This window comes from Macrotis lagotis, chromosome 3 (genome assembly GCF_037893015.1).
Source record: "Macrotis lagotis isolate mMagLag1 chromosome 3, bilby.v1.9.chrom.fasta, whole genome shotgun sequence".
In the NCBI taxonomy this organism is placed as follows: Eukaryota; Metazoa; Chordata; class Mammalia; order Peramelemorphia; family Peramelidae; genus Macrotis; species Macrotis lagotis.
In genome coordinates, this window is record NC_133660.1 from 164462808 (window position 1) to 164480301 (window position 17494).

At 31.6% G+C, this 17494-nt stretch overlaps 1 protein-coding gene across 9 annotated transcripts in view; it reads right to left on the reverse strand.

Annotated features, from left to right (window-relative positions):
- Positions 1-17494, reverse strand: part of FIP1L1 (factor interacting with PAPOLA and CPSF1) — a 100561-nt gene that overhangs the window by 52942 nt on the left and 30125 nt on the right. For 5 of the 9 annotated variants that reach the window (XM_074229427.1, XM_074229425.1, XM_074229429.1 and 2 more), the window contains 2 exons: positions 15670-15777; positions 3156-3249 (listed from right to left, as the gene is read on the reverse strand). In XM_074229427.1, coding sequence (XP_074085528.1) covers positions 3156-3249; positions 15670-15777 — 202 coding nt within the window. The remainder of the gene's footprint in view (positions 1-3155; positions 3250-15669; positions 15778-17494) is intronic. The other 4 variants (XM_074229431.1, XM_074229433.1, XM_074229432.1 and 1 more) reach the window with 1 other exon arrangement.

Genomic DNA, 17494 nt, shown 5'->3' on the forward strand with positions numbered 1-17494 from the left:
AGGAATAATTTTGGAACCAAGTTTAAAATATTCAGGTTAAAATTCCTTTTTTAATCAATAATTCTCTATTATTAGAATGCATACAAATAATGCACATACACATATACCACAAACAAGTCAAGTCAGCAAGGATTATTTATTTAGACCAATTCTGTCATTTTGCAGATGAGAAAATTGAGGCCTGAGATTAATGAAATGAAATGCGTCTCAAATCCTAGAGACAAAATCAGAATCCAAGAATGACTCTAAATGAATGGACAAATTAGTCAAAATGCATTATTAAGCACTGGGACTAACTGTACTAAGTACTTAAGATAAATCTATAAATTCCTATCCTCAATGAATCTATGTTCCACATTATTGATCCACTTGCAAATATTCTCATTATTTTTATTCTCTTTCTGGGGTAGTAGGACAGGAAGGAGGCAAAATTAGGTTTAGTCACGCAACTAGTAAATGACTGGGGCTGTATTTGAACCTGCCTCCTTGGCCAGTGTTCTACCCACCCAGCTACCGCAGATGACTTCTTTTAAAAAATTAAGTTACATATAATTACTATAAATTAACACCAACGATGTTTCTATCTGTGCAGTTGAAAATATTACTAAACAAGTAACACTTCTTTATGCAAAGAAAATCACTCTACCAAAGTAGATCACTATCTTTGAATTTGTAATGTAGTTTTAGTCTTAGTTTTCCCAAAGTACTTTGTTTTATCTCCATGATCAAGGAAGATAAGTGATGTGGCATGGAGTATGAGTAAGGAAACTTTTTCCTGCCAAAGACATTTGAATATTTATAACATCATTCACCTGTTATATTTGGTAAAATATTTAATTTATTCATCTCTAAAAAGTTTCAAAATTTATTGAATTTTGAGGCAAAATGATCTAGTTGGCCTTATCAAGCCAGCACCCCACCCCAGTTGATAAAGATGTGGACTCCTGGAGTCAGGAATATTTGAGTTCAAACACTACCTTAAGCAATTACTAGCTATATGATTTTGGGCAAGTCACTTAACCTGTCTGCCTCAGTCTCCTCATTATAAAAAGAGGTAATAAAAGTACCTGTCTCTTCAAGTTGTTTTCAGGATAAATGAGATATTTGAAAAAACTCTATGCAAAACTTAAAGCTGTGTGTTAAATGGTCAATGCCCACATATATGCACATGCAAATAGCTGTCTGGAAACTAATAACAAGTTCTCCATCCTTTATTATATAATCTTCTTTTATTCGATGGTGTTAGGGAAATGGATCATATAGTCAAGCAGAACTTAGGATACTTTTGAACTCTTTAGAGCAGTCAAATTTACTTAGAACTACCAGGGTCTTAAAAAAATAAACAAGCAAACAAAAAAACTTGCAGATAATTTTTAAAACTTCCACCAAAAGACAATCAAAAGTCAAGTGGTACCAAGATAAGGTCAAAAAGAATATTATGACCTAAATAAAAAGGGAGACACCATAAGAAAATTAGAAAAAAAAATGGAACATATTCCCTTACAAGACTTATGGATGAGAGAAAAATTTATAAATAAATGAGAAAGAACATAGTGAAGTATGTTTTGATTTCATTAAATTTAAGTTTCCATATAAATAAAACTAATATAGCCAGGACTGTAAAGAAACAGAAAACTGGGGGAAAAAATTTTATGAACAGTTTCTTAGATTAAAGGATTCAAATTCAAATACATAGAGAACTTTATTAAAATTAATAAAAATGAGTCATTTTCCTATGATGGTCAAAGGATGTGGAACAGGAAGTTCTGGATGAAGAAATCTAGGTCTTTTTACATCATATAATTAATTATTGATTAGAAAAATATAAACAATTTTGAGATATCATCTCATAACTACCAGATCGGCCAAAATGACATAAGGGGGAAATAACAAACGTTGAAAAGGATGTATAAAAACTTGGACACTGATGGTGGAACTGTATACTGATACAACCATTTTGGAGAGCAACTGGGAATTATACCCACAGAGTTATAAAACTATGTACATGACTGTGCATGTACAGCTTATATCAAATTACTTGCTGCCATGGGAAGGGGTGGAAGAAAAATGTAGAACTCAAATGCTTACTAAAAAAAGGAAATTTGAAAACTATCTTTGCATACAATTGGAAAAAAAATATAATGCAATATAAAATTGTGTAAAACCTTTGACCCAGCATTATCGCTATTAGATCTGTTTCCCAAGGTGATCAGGAAAAAAGGAAAGAACATTTACATTAGTTTTCTTTGTGATGACAAAAAAATGGACATTGAGAACATGCCCATCAACTGAAGAATGGCTGAACAAGTTGTGGTCTATGACTGTGCTGTAAGAAATGACAAGCAGATTGATTTTTTAAAGAAAATCATGAAATGTCTTGTATGAAGTACTGAAATCTAAAATGAGGACAATCATGGGAATATTTGTTTATAGTAAAAATAATGTTTGAAGGGTGGCTAGGTAGCACAGTGGATAAAGCACTGGCCCTGGAGTCAGGAGTACCTGGATTCAAATCCGGTCTCAGACACTTAATTACCTAGCTGTGTGGCCTTGGGCAAGCCACTTAACCCCATTTGCCTTGCAAAAGCCTTAAAAAAAATTGTTTGAAGAACTACTATGAATGACAGTTATTTTGAATATTTTTAAGTTCTGAAATTAACTACTAGAAGGAAGATGGTATCCACCTCCAGAGAAAGTATACACACCAACACTCTGGCTACTTGTGCCTCACCCTCTAGGGCAGGGTGAGGAGAAGGAGGGGAAAAAAAATAAGGTGCACAGCAGAGAAAAAGGGGGAAAACTGAGAAAGAAGAACCAAAAAACAGGGTAGCTTTGAACACAGTATGTAAATAATGTGAAATGGAGATTCATATTATATCCTCCTTTTCTGCTATGCTGCATAAATGGAAAGTTTAATTTTTTTGTGATCATTTGGTATTGAAGTTAAAAAATGAATAAAACTTTTTTTTAATGATTTTTTAAAAAGTCAAGAGGTTTACATCTTTTTAATAACAGGGTGCCACATCTTATTTCTGCATTTCTTCTAAAATCTAGCACCAATCCCTGGAATCTAACAGATGTAAAATTCATCTTTCTCAAGATGAGAAATAATCTGTTGATTAGGAAAAGAAGTATTAAATTTGAAAATACTCAACCTGGATGTTGCTATTTTCATTTGCCCGTCGTCTTCCTTCTACTCGACTGATAGTGATAGTCTGACCAATTACATCTATTGTACCAGATAATCTCCTGGAAAATAAATCATATTAATTCAGTATCATAATTTGAGATTTTTCTAAAAACAGCATTTAAAATAAGAATAAGCAAATTCAGAACATTAATTATCAATCGAGAATAAGATCATATTAAAAAATTGGTTCAAATATAGGCCACTTCCTCAAAAGACAAACTTTTGGGGGGGGGTGGAGGAAAGATACACAATATAAAATAATACTGAATAAATGCCTCACTTGGGTTTTAGATAAACTGGTCTGAAGAACAAATATGGCCATGCAGTACTCAAGAAAAATCCTTATTTACTGAATGATTATGATTTAACTACCTGTTTTATATTAAGTTTCTGAATAAAACAAGGCAGATAAATAGTGTTACCTTTACCTTGCAAAGTTGATCACAATAAAATGTTATAGGAATACTACAAAAACCAGGAAATTCAGTTAAAAGTATACAATCAATTCATAACTGAATCTGTTAAGCTAGGTAGATAATAAGAATATAAGAACCATGAGGCCATTATATATTGCAGCACATATGTTTCTAGTATACAATATGTAGAATATATTAAGGGAAAATTTTTTTAATAGATTTTTCATTTTTATTGTATTTTATAAAAGCTTAAAAATAAGTAATATAAAAAGTCAGTTTTCCAATCGTGAAAGCTCAGAGATTTTAGAGAATAAAATTAAAATATTTAATGCCAATTTTCACTCCGAATAATTAAAAGTTCCTTTAGGACTACAGAAAATTATAAGGGCCATGTGGCAACAATGCAAAAGCAAAATAAAAATTCAATTATCTCATATGAGAAGCAAAAAATAAATGTGGAAAATATTTATACTAAAAAAATGGTAAAGCCGATTATTTCCTAGGGGTTCATAACAAATTAATATTTGTTCCGTTGTGCCATTTGTATACAAGCCCATTTGGAGTTTTTTTTTCATAAAGATGCTGGAATGGTTTACTATTTCCTTCTCTAGCTCCTTTTTTACAGATGAGGAACTGAGGCAAAGAGGATTAAATAACTTGTCCAGGGTCACACAGTCAGCGTCTGAAGCCAGATTCGAACTCAAGAAAGGTTAAGACTGACTTCCTGAATCCAACCCCAGAATTCTATCCATTGTGTCACCTAGCTACCAATATATGAGTTATTTTATGTAAATTTCTTAAATCTTTGTATTTGAATTCATGAAAAAAGTATATTTTATCTTCATTATTAAACAATAGAAGCTTTACATAACTTTCAAGTTAAAGGTAATAAAACAAAGAAAGGTTTACAATGTTAAATTGAGAAATAAAATTAAATAACTATTAATGGAGAAACAAGATTTCATTATATTCTGCTAAACTGTATATCTAGTACTAAAATGTAATAACTTTTAAAAGTGTAAAAAAGTCAAGAGTTATATAATAAATTTTATCTGTAACAGTATGATATATATTTATTTTATATGCATATAAAATAAATAATATTTAAATACTGCATAATACCCCATCACCCCTATTTTATCACTACTGACTTATCCATGAAAATGAAATCTTAAAGTAGTGAAACCAGAAATAGCAGACAGAAGAAATAAGAAGCTGCCTAAGAAGATCTAAAATTTTAATTATTCCTGTCTCGATGGAGTGCCCCAAACTCTTTGTCCTGCCTTAGTTCCATGGTTCCAGTCTATTTTCAACTACTCAAAGTCACCCTAGGAAAAAGCACTCCTTTCAAGTTTGTCCTTGTGAGCTATGCTCCAATTTGCAAGATCAAAAGTTCTCCCTTCAAAATAAATGAACTCTGAGAAAAAAATACCTAGTAGAAATTAATATAATTAAAGTACTAACCTCTAAGGTATGAAGAAGTAAAAAGCCTCAAAATTTTTAGTTGGTTAAAATGCTAATATACCAAAATAAATTACGAAACTGTTGTATATTGCTTGCGAAATAAAATTTTGGGCAATGAAGTGACTGTAAGAAGGAAAAAGGTACTGAGAAAATCTGTTTACTCAGGATCACTCCTGCATTAGAAGCTCCCATTTTAATTCTGAAAAACTGATAGCGAGTGAAGTGAACAGAACCAGCAATATTATGAGGTTAAATATGAGACTTAGCTCTTCTCAGCAGTACAATCATCAAAGGCAATTCTAAAAGACCTGTGATGGAAAATACTGTCCACATTAAGAGAGAGAAATATGCAGTATAAATGAGGACCAAAGAGTACTATTTTCACTTCTTAAAATTTATTTTGTTTTTTCTCTTTTTCATGGTTCCTCCTCCCACATTTTGTTCTGATTGTTCCTTCCCAAAATGACTAATATGGAAATACATTTAACAATCATGACTGTACATATATAAAACCTATATTCGATTACTTACTGTCATGGAGAAGGGGAAGAAAAATATGGAACTCAAAATATTCAAAAAAAAAGAATGCTGAAAATTATATATACATGTATTTGAAAAAATAAAACAAAAATTAAAATAAATAAAAGTCGAATGTATAATCTAACAATGATCTTTGCTTACAAGGAAAGCAAAAAAATAACGTTCTATCCCAAAAGTCTTTACATGTGTATAGGGATAAAGTTTAGAAATATATTTTTATAGTCACACAAGGAGCAAAACAACATGAAACTGAAACCAAGGTTAAAAAAAGGAAACAAATGAATTTAACATATTTGGGAACTGGGGACTTTTGTGTTTAATACTGAGTCTTTGTGCATCAAGAAACAATTAACTTGTTAACTTTTACAGATTTCAAAACTAAAGTATCAAGAATTAATGTTTCAAATTTTTAATCCCAAATTGAATGGATTTTTAATCCAGGTACCCTTTAGAAAATCTCTTTTAGAAAGAGTTTTAGTCACCATTTACATGATCATAAATAATTATCAACCAATATTTCCATTTCAAGATTATTACATGTGAATGTACACATTAACAGCAACATCGTATGATGATCAACACTGATGGATTTAGCTCTTCTCAGCAATTCAATGATCAAGGACAATTCTAAAGACTTGTGATGGAAAATGCCATCTACATTCAGAGAAAAAACTAGTGGAGTCTGAATACAGATGAAAGCATACAATGTTTACTTTTTAAAACTTATTTCATGTTTTTTCTTTCTCATGGTTTCTCCCTTTTAGTTGTGATGCTTCTTTCACAAAACTATAAATATGGAAATATGAAAGGATGACTGCGCATGTCATCTATGTCAGATAACTTGCTGTCATGGGGAGGGGGAAGGAAAGGGAGAAAGGTAGAAAAATATGTAACTCAAAATCTTACAAAAAAAGATGAATGTTGATAACTATATTTGCATGTTGTTGGAACAAATAAAATAAAAATAACATTTATAAACCAAAAAAATTATTACATGTGAAACAATGAAATAATATATATGTACTAGTCAGCAACAAGTAAAATGAGATTTAAAATCTCAAAGTCATATATCCTTTAGGGGTCAAGTGAATAAAGCAACAGATTATGTGATCAAAATTTATGAATTTCTATCTCCAGTTTTTTTATAAGTGCTAATTCTTCTACAACCTTCTACCCACACAACAGGGAGAATAGTTTTCTCTATAAGATAGAGATAAATTTAAAACCACATTGATAATTTTTATGTCCTAGAACAAGTTTCACTATTGTAAAATAGGGTTATTCAACTAAAATGTCAGTTTTAAAATGTTGTCATTAGATAATATGACCCAGAATCGAAAGTTCTCTAAATCATTCCACTCTTAAAAGAATGTAACAAAGAACAATTTAAATAAAAAAGGAAGAGAGAAAATTTGAATGTCTTTTCTAATGAATTTGACACAATGAACCTCAAAGTATTAAGTATCTGCAAACACCGGTGACTAAGCATTTTTTTTAAATACTATCAAATACCAATATCCCCAAACACCAAATAATCAATACTATATTATTTGGTTAAGTCTGTCACATTACTTTCTAAAATTTCCAAAGCACAAAACATACAAAAATTGTAAAACTGGCACTAAAATATATTATTTCCCTCAAAAAAATAGCCACAAAAGGGTGAATATCTTTTCTAGGTTTAAAGGAAGATGTTATTTGGAGGGTATACGGTAATTACAGCTGAAAATTATAAAAAACAAATCAAAGAACCTATTACTCAAAAAGTAGACTCAGAAGATAGGAGACAAAAAAATTACTTCCAGAATCAGAAAACTTTTAGATCATCTTTTACCATCTTTATAATTATAGGGAGAAAAAAAAAAAGAATTCCAAGAGAGGTTAAGTGACTTGCTTAGAGTCATAGTTAAAGATGGGGCCAGAATAAAAAAATATACTTCTTGGCTTAAAGACTATATCTTCTTCTATATCATCAAAGCATCACTCAAAAAAGTCTATTTTTTTTAAATTTTTAAATAATACTAAAAAAAATTATCTTCTGTATTTTTGCTTGCAATAATGATGTTAGAGATTATCAGTAAGGCATGCAAAATACATAAATGAAGTATTTGTAACCTATCCTCTCCTGTCCAGGCCTTCTTGGGATCTTGAATTGAGCTGATGGTTTGTAAGACTTAAAGGCATAGTTTAACTCTATGAAATCAGGATTTGTTTGTTTTTTAACACATAAACTTCCTCTCCTCAACCATACCCTTCACTTGGAGTCTCATTAGCAATAATACCCTACCTAGTCATCAGCCCAAGCTACTGTGAAATGTCTGATAATGCTATTAGTGGGCTATGAAAGAAAGCTAGATTCAGTATAATCTAGACTAGGGCTGTCCAAAATACAACCCTGCAGTGGAAATTTATGCAGTCCCCTGTGGGCTTACTAAATGCTTTAGGAAATGAAGCTGAACTAATGCAGAATTGTAGAGTTCATGCTAAAATGGCAAATCAAAAAAAAATTGTAAATTTATTTCAATAAAAACTTTTAAAAGTAAAGTTGGACAGCCCCGTTCTGGACATTTGATTTTACTGGTATATCTACCCTCTAGTGGAAATAAAGCCTTCTGCCTATGCAGATTTGCAACTGTTTTAATTTTAGCCTTAGGAACCAAGATGTTAGAAGTGACTTATTTGGAGTATGTATTAAGAGGTAGGTTTTTAGAAATGCAATTTCTTGACTTTGAGACCAGTTCTCTGATCACCCTTACATACCATTTTTCTGTTATGTGCTTATCATATACAATTTTATTTTATAGCATGGATAGGATTCAGCAATGCACATATAAATGAGAGGGACTTGTGATCTATTGGAGTAGGGAACTCTCAAATGGTGATCATCCTTTTTCAACAGAGATGTTATTTCTTTTACAACTTATGAACTTATCCAAGATCATGCAACTACTAAGTAAAAGAGGTGATCTTCCTGACTCCAAGACTAGCATGCTATCTACTATACTATACTGCTTCTTTGTATGATAAAAAATACAATAAGGAAAAAAATTAACTAGTTAACTTTTAGAGATTCAAAACTAAAATATCAAGAACTTTCACTTAAAGACGGACTAACTATGAGGAACTTAATGATATTAAAACTGTATTCCTGCATGGGGGGAGGGGGTTTATGTTTACTCTTATAACACATTCAATTTACATCAATGTATGGCATGGAAACAATGTAGAGGCTATCAGACAGCCTTCTGTGTGGGGGGGGGGGGATTGTAGAATTCAGAGCCTTACAAAAAATGATGGGTACATATTACTACTGTATATAATTGAAAAACAAATAAAAAGTTAAAAAAGGCAAAAAAAAAAGAACTTTCACTTAAGAACCTAAAATAGCAAAAAAAAAATCCTCAAAACTGAAAACATTTACTGAAAATGTTTACAATTTCATAAATCAAAAGCTTCAAGCTAATAAGGGTTCTATTTAAATACCTGAAAAAAACATACCTAGATAGAAGGGTTACTGAATAGGTCTAATCTTAATACATTTGGGAACATTAGTTGACTGTTATGAAAGGGCAAGCTTGTTTTCTCCTAATGAGAAACTCCAATGAAGGCAAAAGTAATGCTCAAGAATTCAACTCTAGATAAAGCAGAAAAATAACCTCTTTGAATACCAACACTGTCATCCCTCCATTCCCTCCTGAATAATATTTTTTATAACACAATCCTGAAAACTATTATTCTTTGTAATACAGTTTGCTTTGCTTTTCAAAGGTGTCCCTTTCTTGGGAAAAAAGAAAAGCATAAAATTTGCAGAGGCAATAAAACACTAGCCTTGGGAATCAGGAAACCTTTCTAAGTCATGGCCACAGCACTGAGGGCTCCATGAAAATCACATATCCTCTTTGAACTCCAGTTCCCTCATTTTTAATATTGGGGGTAGGTTCATGTCTATGCTCAAAAGATAAGTAGATGAAGGATATGAATAGCTTTCAAAAAATTACAAACTATTAAAAATAAGATGAAAGAATACTTCAATTCACCAGTAAGGGGAAAAATTTCAAACACTGAGGTTTTACTTCACATCTTGCAAAATGAGTAAAGATGATAAAAAATGAGAAGATTAAGTATTGGAGGACTTGTGGGAAGAAAGGCACACAGATGGAATGTTGATAGAGCTGATAGTGTAATCATTAAAGAGCAATTGGGATTATGCAAATAAGATGAATAAAATGTTTATACCCTTTGACCCAGAAATTCCACTATTGGACACCAAAATATTTATAACATAACTTTTGTGATAGCAATAGATTATGTATGTTCTAAGAAATCATGAATGTGATAAATACAAGGAACATTAAAGAGCCACATGAACTGATATAGAGAAGCAAGCAATGCCAAAAATAGAACTACAACAATATAAATAAGAAAAATTCCACAAAAACAACCTAAAATGAATGTTGCAAAATTATGAAGAACAAGTCTGGCTTGAAAGAAGATATCATCCTAACCTTTTACAGAGATGTGAGAGAGGCAAAAATGTTGCACACTAATTTATTTTCAAATTCTTTGATCAATTATACTAACTTCTTCCTCTTCTTTTTTTGCCCCATTTTTAGAATACTATTAGTTAAATGAGATGTTTTGGTGGGGGGAATGATGAGGGAAATTACAGTGTTATAAAAAAACCATCAAAAATGTTTTTAAAAAATTAAAATAAAAAATAAAACCCCAATGAAGTCAGAAAGTCTTTAAAATCCCTCCTCTGACAAGCATTTAATGATTATTATTAAAATTTTGCAATATCCTAAATTCCATGCATTATGAGAGCAATTAAAAATTACATAAAACATAAAAAAAAACCCATTATGGTACATAGGAAATGAAGAAGTTTATCAGAGTATATCTGAAAACTCAAATAATTACCTAAGAGGATTTTCCATATAAATTCACTGAAGCCCAAGACATTTCTTTCCTATGCTACTTAGCACCTCAAACAGTGACTGAATATTCAATAAATGTTAACTGAATTTTAATACTGTAAAACCAAATTTATTTATCCCTTTAAATGAATCCTGGAAGCATTTCTCCCTGCAGACAAATACTATTTCTAAACAAAAGCCAGGTCCCAAAATGAGTTATCTCTGAAATAGAAAAAATAGGTATCCAACAAAAAATAATGATATAAACCTCTAAATAAAGGATCTACTGATGTATTTAAGGTAAAACTGTCATTTTTTTCAACAAAAAGCCAAGCATCACAGCAAGTCAAAGGAAACCTAAGTAATGAGGAAATTATAATGGCAAACATGGGAAATTAGCCTTGATACAACCTTTTTAAATTGAGGGGAGAAGAGAGAAACCAAAATATTTGGTTAAACACAGATAGTACCTGAAAAACTGTGCTTTATATAGTTTAATTGGGTATGGGGGAACTGCCAGGAAACATTTGACTACTATCCAACAAATGCACTGTGACCAAAATTTCTCCATATTTCAATCTATTTTTTTGTACTCTTTAAAAACAAAATACTTAATGAAATAAAAATAAAGAAAATAAAGTTTAATAATGAAAATAAAGAACTACATCAAAATTGCATTTTTGATAGTTCACAACCAATAAAATCAAGGTTAATTCTTTTTTTATCTTTAAAATAGACTTTACCTAGCTAAAAGTTGTAGTATATTTGATTGTAATGGAATACTACTGAGCTTATAAGAAATGAAGAGTAGGATAGATTTAGAAAACCTGTGAAGACTTGAATGAACTTCAGGGTGGCTAGGTGGTGCAGTGGATAGAGCACCAGCCCTGGAGTCAGGTGTACCTGAGTTCACTAAATTATCTAAAGGTGTGGTCTTGGGCAAGCCACTTAACCAACCATTTGTCTTGCAAAAAAAACTTAAAAAAAAAAAAAGACTTGAATGAACTGATTCAAAGTGAAGTTAGTAGAAGCAGACATAGTAACAACAATAAATTAAGGATGCTCTATGAAAAACTTAGCTACTTCGATCAAGACAATGATCTAGGACAATTCCCAGGAACCATAATGAAAAATACTATCTATCTCTCACAGGGAGAACTGATAAACTCTAAATGCAGACTGAAGAACATTTTTTAACTTTTTGTGGAGGTTTGGGGGTCAGTTTTCTTCTGCAATAAGGCTGAAATGGAAATATAGTTTGTATGACTTCAGATGTCAAATAAATATAAAATTGCTTGCCTTCTCAAGGATGTGGAAGGGGAAGGAGGGAATTTAGAATTCAAAATTTTAAAAAATGAATGGGAAATTTTTTTTCACAAAACTGGAAAATGCCTAAAAAAATTAAATAAAAAATAAGTTTTAAAGAGTCATTACTCTGCTGGTAATCACTTTGGGCATGTCTATAACTTCATTTGACTTCTCTAACTTTAGGAACATCTAGATTATGTATTTTAAAAAAGTTCATTCAAAAGCTGAAGGAGGCTAGTGATATCTGTATTGGAAACAAACTATCTTATTAGCATATCTTATTAGCATTCCTCTTCTGTGATAATGAAATAAACAATATTTTCTTGTCCTTTTCCCCTTTCCCTTCAGATGTTCAAGCAGGGCTGGGTGCACAAATTTGTTAAAGGTTTTTCAACATAAAATACCCATCTTATCTTTATATTCGAACTTAAGAAATATAGAAGATACATGTTCTGGATTATATGGATTTCACTGAACCTAAATCACCACATGAAATATTGCTCTATACATTTCTCCTTTATTAACAATCCCTAAGAGGATATAAATTTTCATTGAGAACATACAGTTCATATATATATAAATACATAAATATTAATGTGAGAAAACAATGTTTAAAGTGTTGATCCAATCAGATGTTAAAACTCAAACTTAATTTTCAATTCTAACATAGACTATATATAACATATTCTGTAACTGGGAAATCCTATGACCTATATTCCTTGAAATAAAGTTGAAAAATTCTTAAAAATAATTCTAGGTATCTTCAAAACATCTAAGCTAAGTAATACAATTAATTCAGAGATAGATAACAAATGTTATGAATTTTAGATCTTTTGGCAAAAAAAGCAACATTCTCATTAATATATGATCTATAGAACATTTTCCCAGTCTAATTTAATCTTAATTTTTTTAAATATTGTGACTTTCCCTTTTATAAAATGGAGATATATCTGCTCTAGAGACTTTAAAATTTAGACTCAGTTCTTAAAGAATCATTGTAGATAATTAAAGTCTAGCGTAGAGCATCCAATTCACTGTCCACAGAGCTGCAGCTAGAACTCGATTAAAATGCAGTTCAGAAAATATCTGACAAAACAAAAATAAACTAGAACATAAGGGTGAATTTATGGTTTTCTAATTCAATACGCTCCCAGAGATCTATTGCTGTTTGATTTTGACTCCACTGGCATAGGACACTTTTTAAAGTTTCCTAACACATTAAAGTACTATTCCTGATCATTAAGGAAAAAAGTTGGTAATATTAAAACACTATGGGGGGGGCAGCAAGATGGCACAATAGGACCTGAGTTCAAATTCAACCTCAAGTACTCAATATCCCACATCAAGTACTTAATAATTACCTAGATGTGACCTTGGGCAAGTCACTTAACCCAATTGACAAAACTCTGGGAAATGAGAAAATGAGAATTTAAGTGTCAATTTTAAGAGAAATTTAGGAAATTTTCAAGAGTTAAAATCAGATATAAAGTATATTTATCAATTCCATTTCAAAATCTTTTCTGTATAGATTATGGTCACCTTATAGAAAAAATTACAAACCATTGGAATATTTTATGTCTAAGTCACTATGCTAAAGATTACAGGGAAGTAATACATGCCCAGGTCTTTGAGAAACTTACAATATGGCTTTGAATACAATTCTGACTCTTTTTTTTAGGTTTGTTTTTTTAGATTTTTTTTTTTTTGGCAAGGCAGTGGTGAGAAGTGGCTTGCCCAAGGCCACACAGCTAGGTTATTATTAAGTGTCTGAGACCGGATTTGAAATCAGGTATTCCTGACTCCAGGGCCGGTGCTCTATCCACTGTGCCACCTAGCAACCCCTTCTGACTCCTTTTGTACCTATTAATAGTATTGCACTTTCACATTCTACATTTTATAGTTAACATGAAGTATTTGCCCTAAAACTGTACAAAAACAGAGACCAGTTGTTAATTATCTTCAATGTAGAAAGCATATGGTAATGACTCATATAGTAAAAATATTTCATATCTGCATACATTTTAAGATTTTTGAACTGCTTTCTACCAAACAACCCTGAAAAATAGGTAATGGGCATAGCAGTTCCATTGTGTGGATGAGATAACTGAGGCTCAGAGAGATTATATTAACTTGTCCAAGATTACACAGTTAATAATTACGTGATTATATATCTAGAACTTGAAGGAACATGAAAAGGCACTTAGTTCAACTCTTTACTTTGATAGATGAGGAAACTGAGACCCAGGGAGGTTATGTGAATTTCTCAAAGTCACACAGGGTATGGGGGCAGAGGCCAGACAGGAACCCAAGTTTTCAGTCTCCAGAGTCGGTGCTTTTTCCAGTGTACCACTGGAGCTCAGGTTTAAATACAGGTCTTTTGATTTTAATTAAGTACACTTCCTAGTATACTATACTACTCCCCCGCTGAAGGAAAAAAAATTAAGAGCATTACTAAAAAAGTGAGGCAGCATCCTACTGGTATTAAAGAAGTGATACAAACATCATGAACTCAATACCATCAGTCATTATGAACTGAGGTAGCTGGAAATGATTCATGAAAGGATACAATGAGTTTTGTTGTTTTTTTTTAGGTTTTTGCAAGGCAAATGGGGTTAAGTGGCTTGCCCAAAACCACACAGCTAGGTCATTATTAAATGTCTGAGGCCAGATTTGAACTCAGGCACTCCTGACTCCAGGGCCGTTGCTCTATCCACTGCGCCACCTAGCCACCCTGATACAAGTTTTAAAGATCTAGATATAATTAAGAAATAAGCTACAAAGTAGAATTAAAAAGGCCCAGAGACAGAAAACATAAAAGCATGTTTTACAGGAAGCAAGACATGAGTTCAAATCCACTTCAGGTCTTTCTTAGGTGTGTGACTCTGGCCAAATCATTTTACCTTCTCTCAAGTCTGTTTTGTCACGTACAAAATGAAGATAATAACAGCATCTACTCATAGGGATGTTATGAGGAGCAAATAAAATTAACAATTGCTTTGTAAACCTTGATTATCTTTATAAGGAATAATTAGTTTCCTTTTGATTACAAGGGACAAGTTATAAGGTAAATTGTAAAGATAATATAGGAAAACTATTATTAAGCCCAATTATTGAGGAACAAATGAAAGTTGTATAATTTATTATACAGACTGACTGTGATAGAGTTGGAAAACTTCTTTGAGAAGGGTGTGAAGGTTTAAATCTATAACCAGTATGAAATATTGATTGACAGGGACAGTTTTGGGTTGTCTACCATCTGTATCCAGATAGAGAGCCGTGGAGTTAGAACAAAGTTCAAGGACTATTCCTTTTAATTTAGGGGAAAAAACCCAGATATCTTATTGTCTGATCTTGTCATCTCTTATACTTTTTGTTTCTTCCTTAAGGATATGGTTTTTCTCTCTCATCACACTGAATTTGGATCAATGTACAGCATGGAAACAAAGTATAAGACTGACAGATTGCCTTCCGGCGGGGGGGGAGTAAGATTGGGGGAAAAATTGTAAAACTCAAATAAAATCTTTAATAAAAGAAATAAAGAAATACTGATTGAAAGGGGAAATACTATGGAGAGGGATAAAAATTCTAGTATTATGGTAGTACTTCTATGAATATAGTATGTAACATAAAAAGCACTAATAACATTTTTGTTAGACCTAGGAAAATCCTTTTCATATTTAAACACTAAAAATATTGTTTATCAGACAAAAAGATATGTGTTGCAATATCAAGGCATAGATGTGTTAAGCTTGAAATTTACTGTCCCAGTAAATAAAATAAACAGCATTAATTTCTTAAGAGGAAGGGCTTGCATGACAACTTTGTGTAATCTTACCTTAAGTCAGGTGATTCGGCCCTCCCATATCGATCCTGCCACTTTCCGATGCCTGAATTGGCTTTTCTGGAGGCAGAACTTGTCTGAGACTGAGAAGAGGCGCTGTTTCTGGTGAGATAAATTTTCTATGTCTTTTCCTGTATCTTTACTACTATTCTGTTAGGTTTCTTTCTCACTATTTTCATTCCTTGACAATTTCCTTTTTTATGTACCTATAAATTCCTCCTTGCATCCCACAAAGAATTTATCAATCACTTTTAATTCTAAAAATTCTGCTAGCATTTAACTAGTTTAACATCAGGAGTACTTTTAGAGATATTTTTTAGGATAGTTCTACATTATGTCAAAAGTTAAAACACAAAGATTATGTTAATCTAAACTTCAGCTTACAACATTAGAACAGGAAGGAAGCTATGAATAAATTTCCTCCTTTTGTGTAAATAAAATTACTTTAATTTTTGGTGGGGTTCATTAAATTATACTAGGGTTTTATATTCTTTCCCCTTACTTTTCACTCAAAAGTATTGAGATTTTGAAGAAACCAATCATTAAAATACTATGCCAACAATATCTCATGATAAACTAGCAATCATTGAATAAAACTTCAATTTAATCCCTTCAAAGTGTATTTTAAGAAAGCTACTTATAAAAGCAAAGTTAATATCATTTATACCTACATACACTACAATTATTTATCTTTTTGCTATGCATTTCAAGTATTACTAAAGGATAAAAAGGTTCCATCCAATACTTTACACAACTTTTGAAGATTAATGTGGCAAAACATTTTGATCTACATGTGTACTGAACATAACATTTTGGTCTGGCCTTATTTCTCCTATAAACATGAAATCAAGAACCTAGCAACTGGGGTAATTAGATGGTACAGTGAAAAGCCTTGGAGTCAGGAGGATCAAATTCAAATCTGGCCTCAGACACTTAGTAATAATTACTCAGTTGTGTGCCCTGGGAAAGTTACTTAACCCTATTGCCTTGCAGTCCCCCCACCTCCACACACAGACACACACACACACACACACACACACACACACACACGCGCGCGAACCTAGCAATTTCAGCAAAAAAAAAAGCATCATCTTAAGAAAAACTGTCATATATGCAGAACACAGATAGTATGTGAACTGACAACACATTAAGATTTTTTTGTGACAGACTGTTACCGCAGTAATACTTGGAACAGTGTTCTATATAATGAGACATGCAAATCTAATTTCTAGACTTCTATAATCTAACTTTACATATTTAATTTCTGTTCTTTTAGCACTGCAGTTTCACACAAACAGTTGGTATTAAGAGAAATGGATTTACAAAGATGACACTATTTATGTACTACCAGAAGAGTCTACATTTCCTAGAAATGGTGATCGAGTTATATTTGAACTATCTTTTCTCACTTGCTTTAGGATTGTTGTGACCAAAGTCACAAGTGAAGAAGCAAAGGGTAAAAGAGTATGGATCTGGGTCTAGAGAATTCAGTAAAACAAGTTGACCTAAAAGTAAATTAAACTTTTGACTGGAGCATGATGATATTGAGGACAAGAACAATTTATCTAATTTAAATGGCAAGATATTAAATCAAGGCATTTAAAGCAAGGCAAGATTATATTTTAAGATACCATATTATCATCTCTCTTATGAAAAATTAAATATTTTAACAGTCATACACTTATGTCCTAAGCATATGTAGCTATGATATATTGAACATCATATAAGTTTATGTGTATGAATATTTATGGAAACTAAAAGTTAATTATTTTAAAAAACACAATTTAATATGAAGTTGATCCATTAAACATTTATAAAC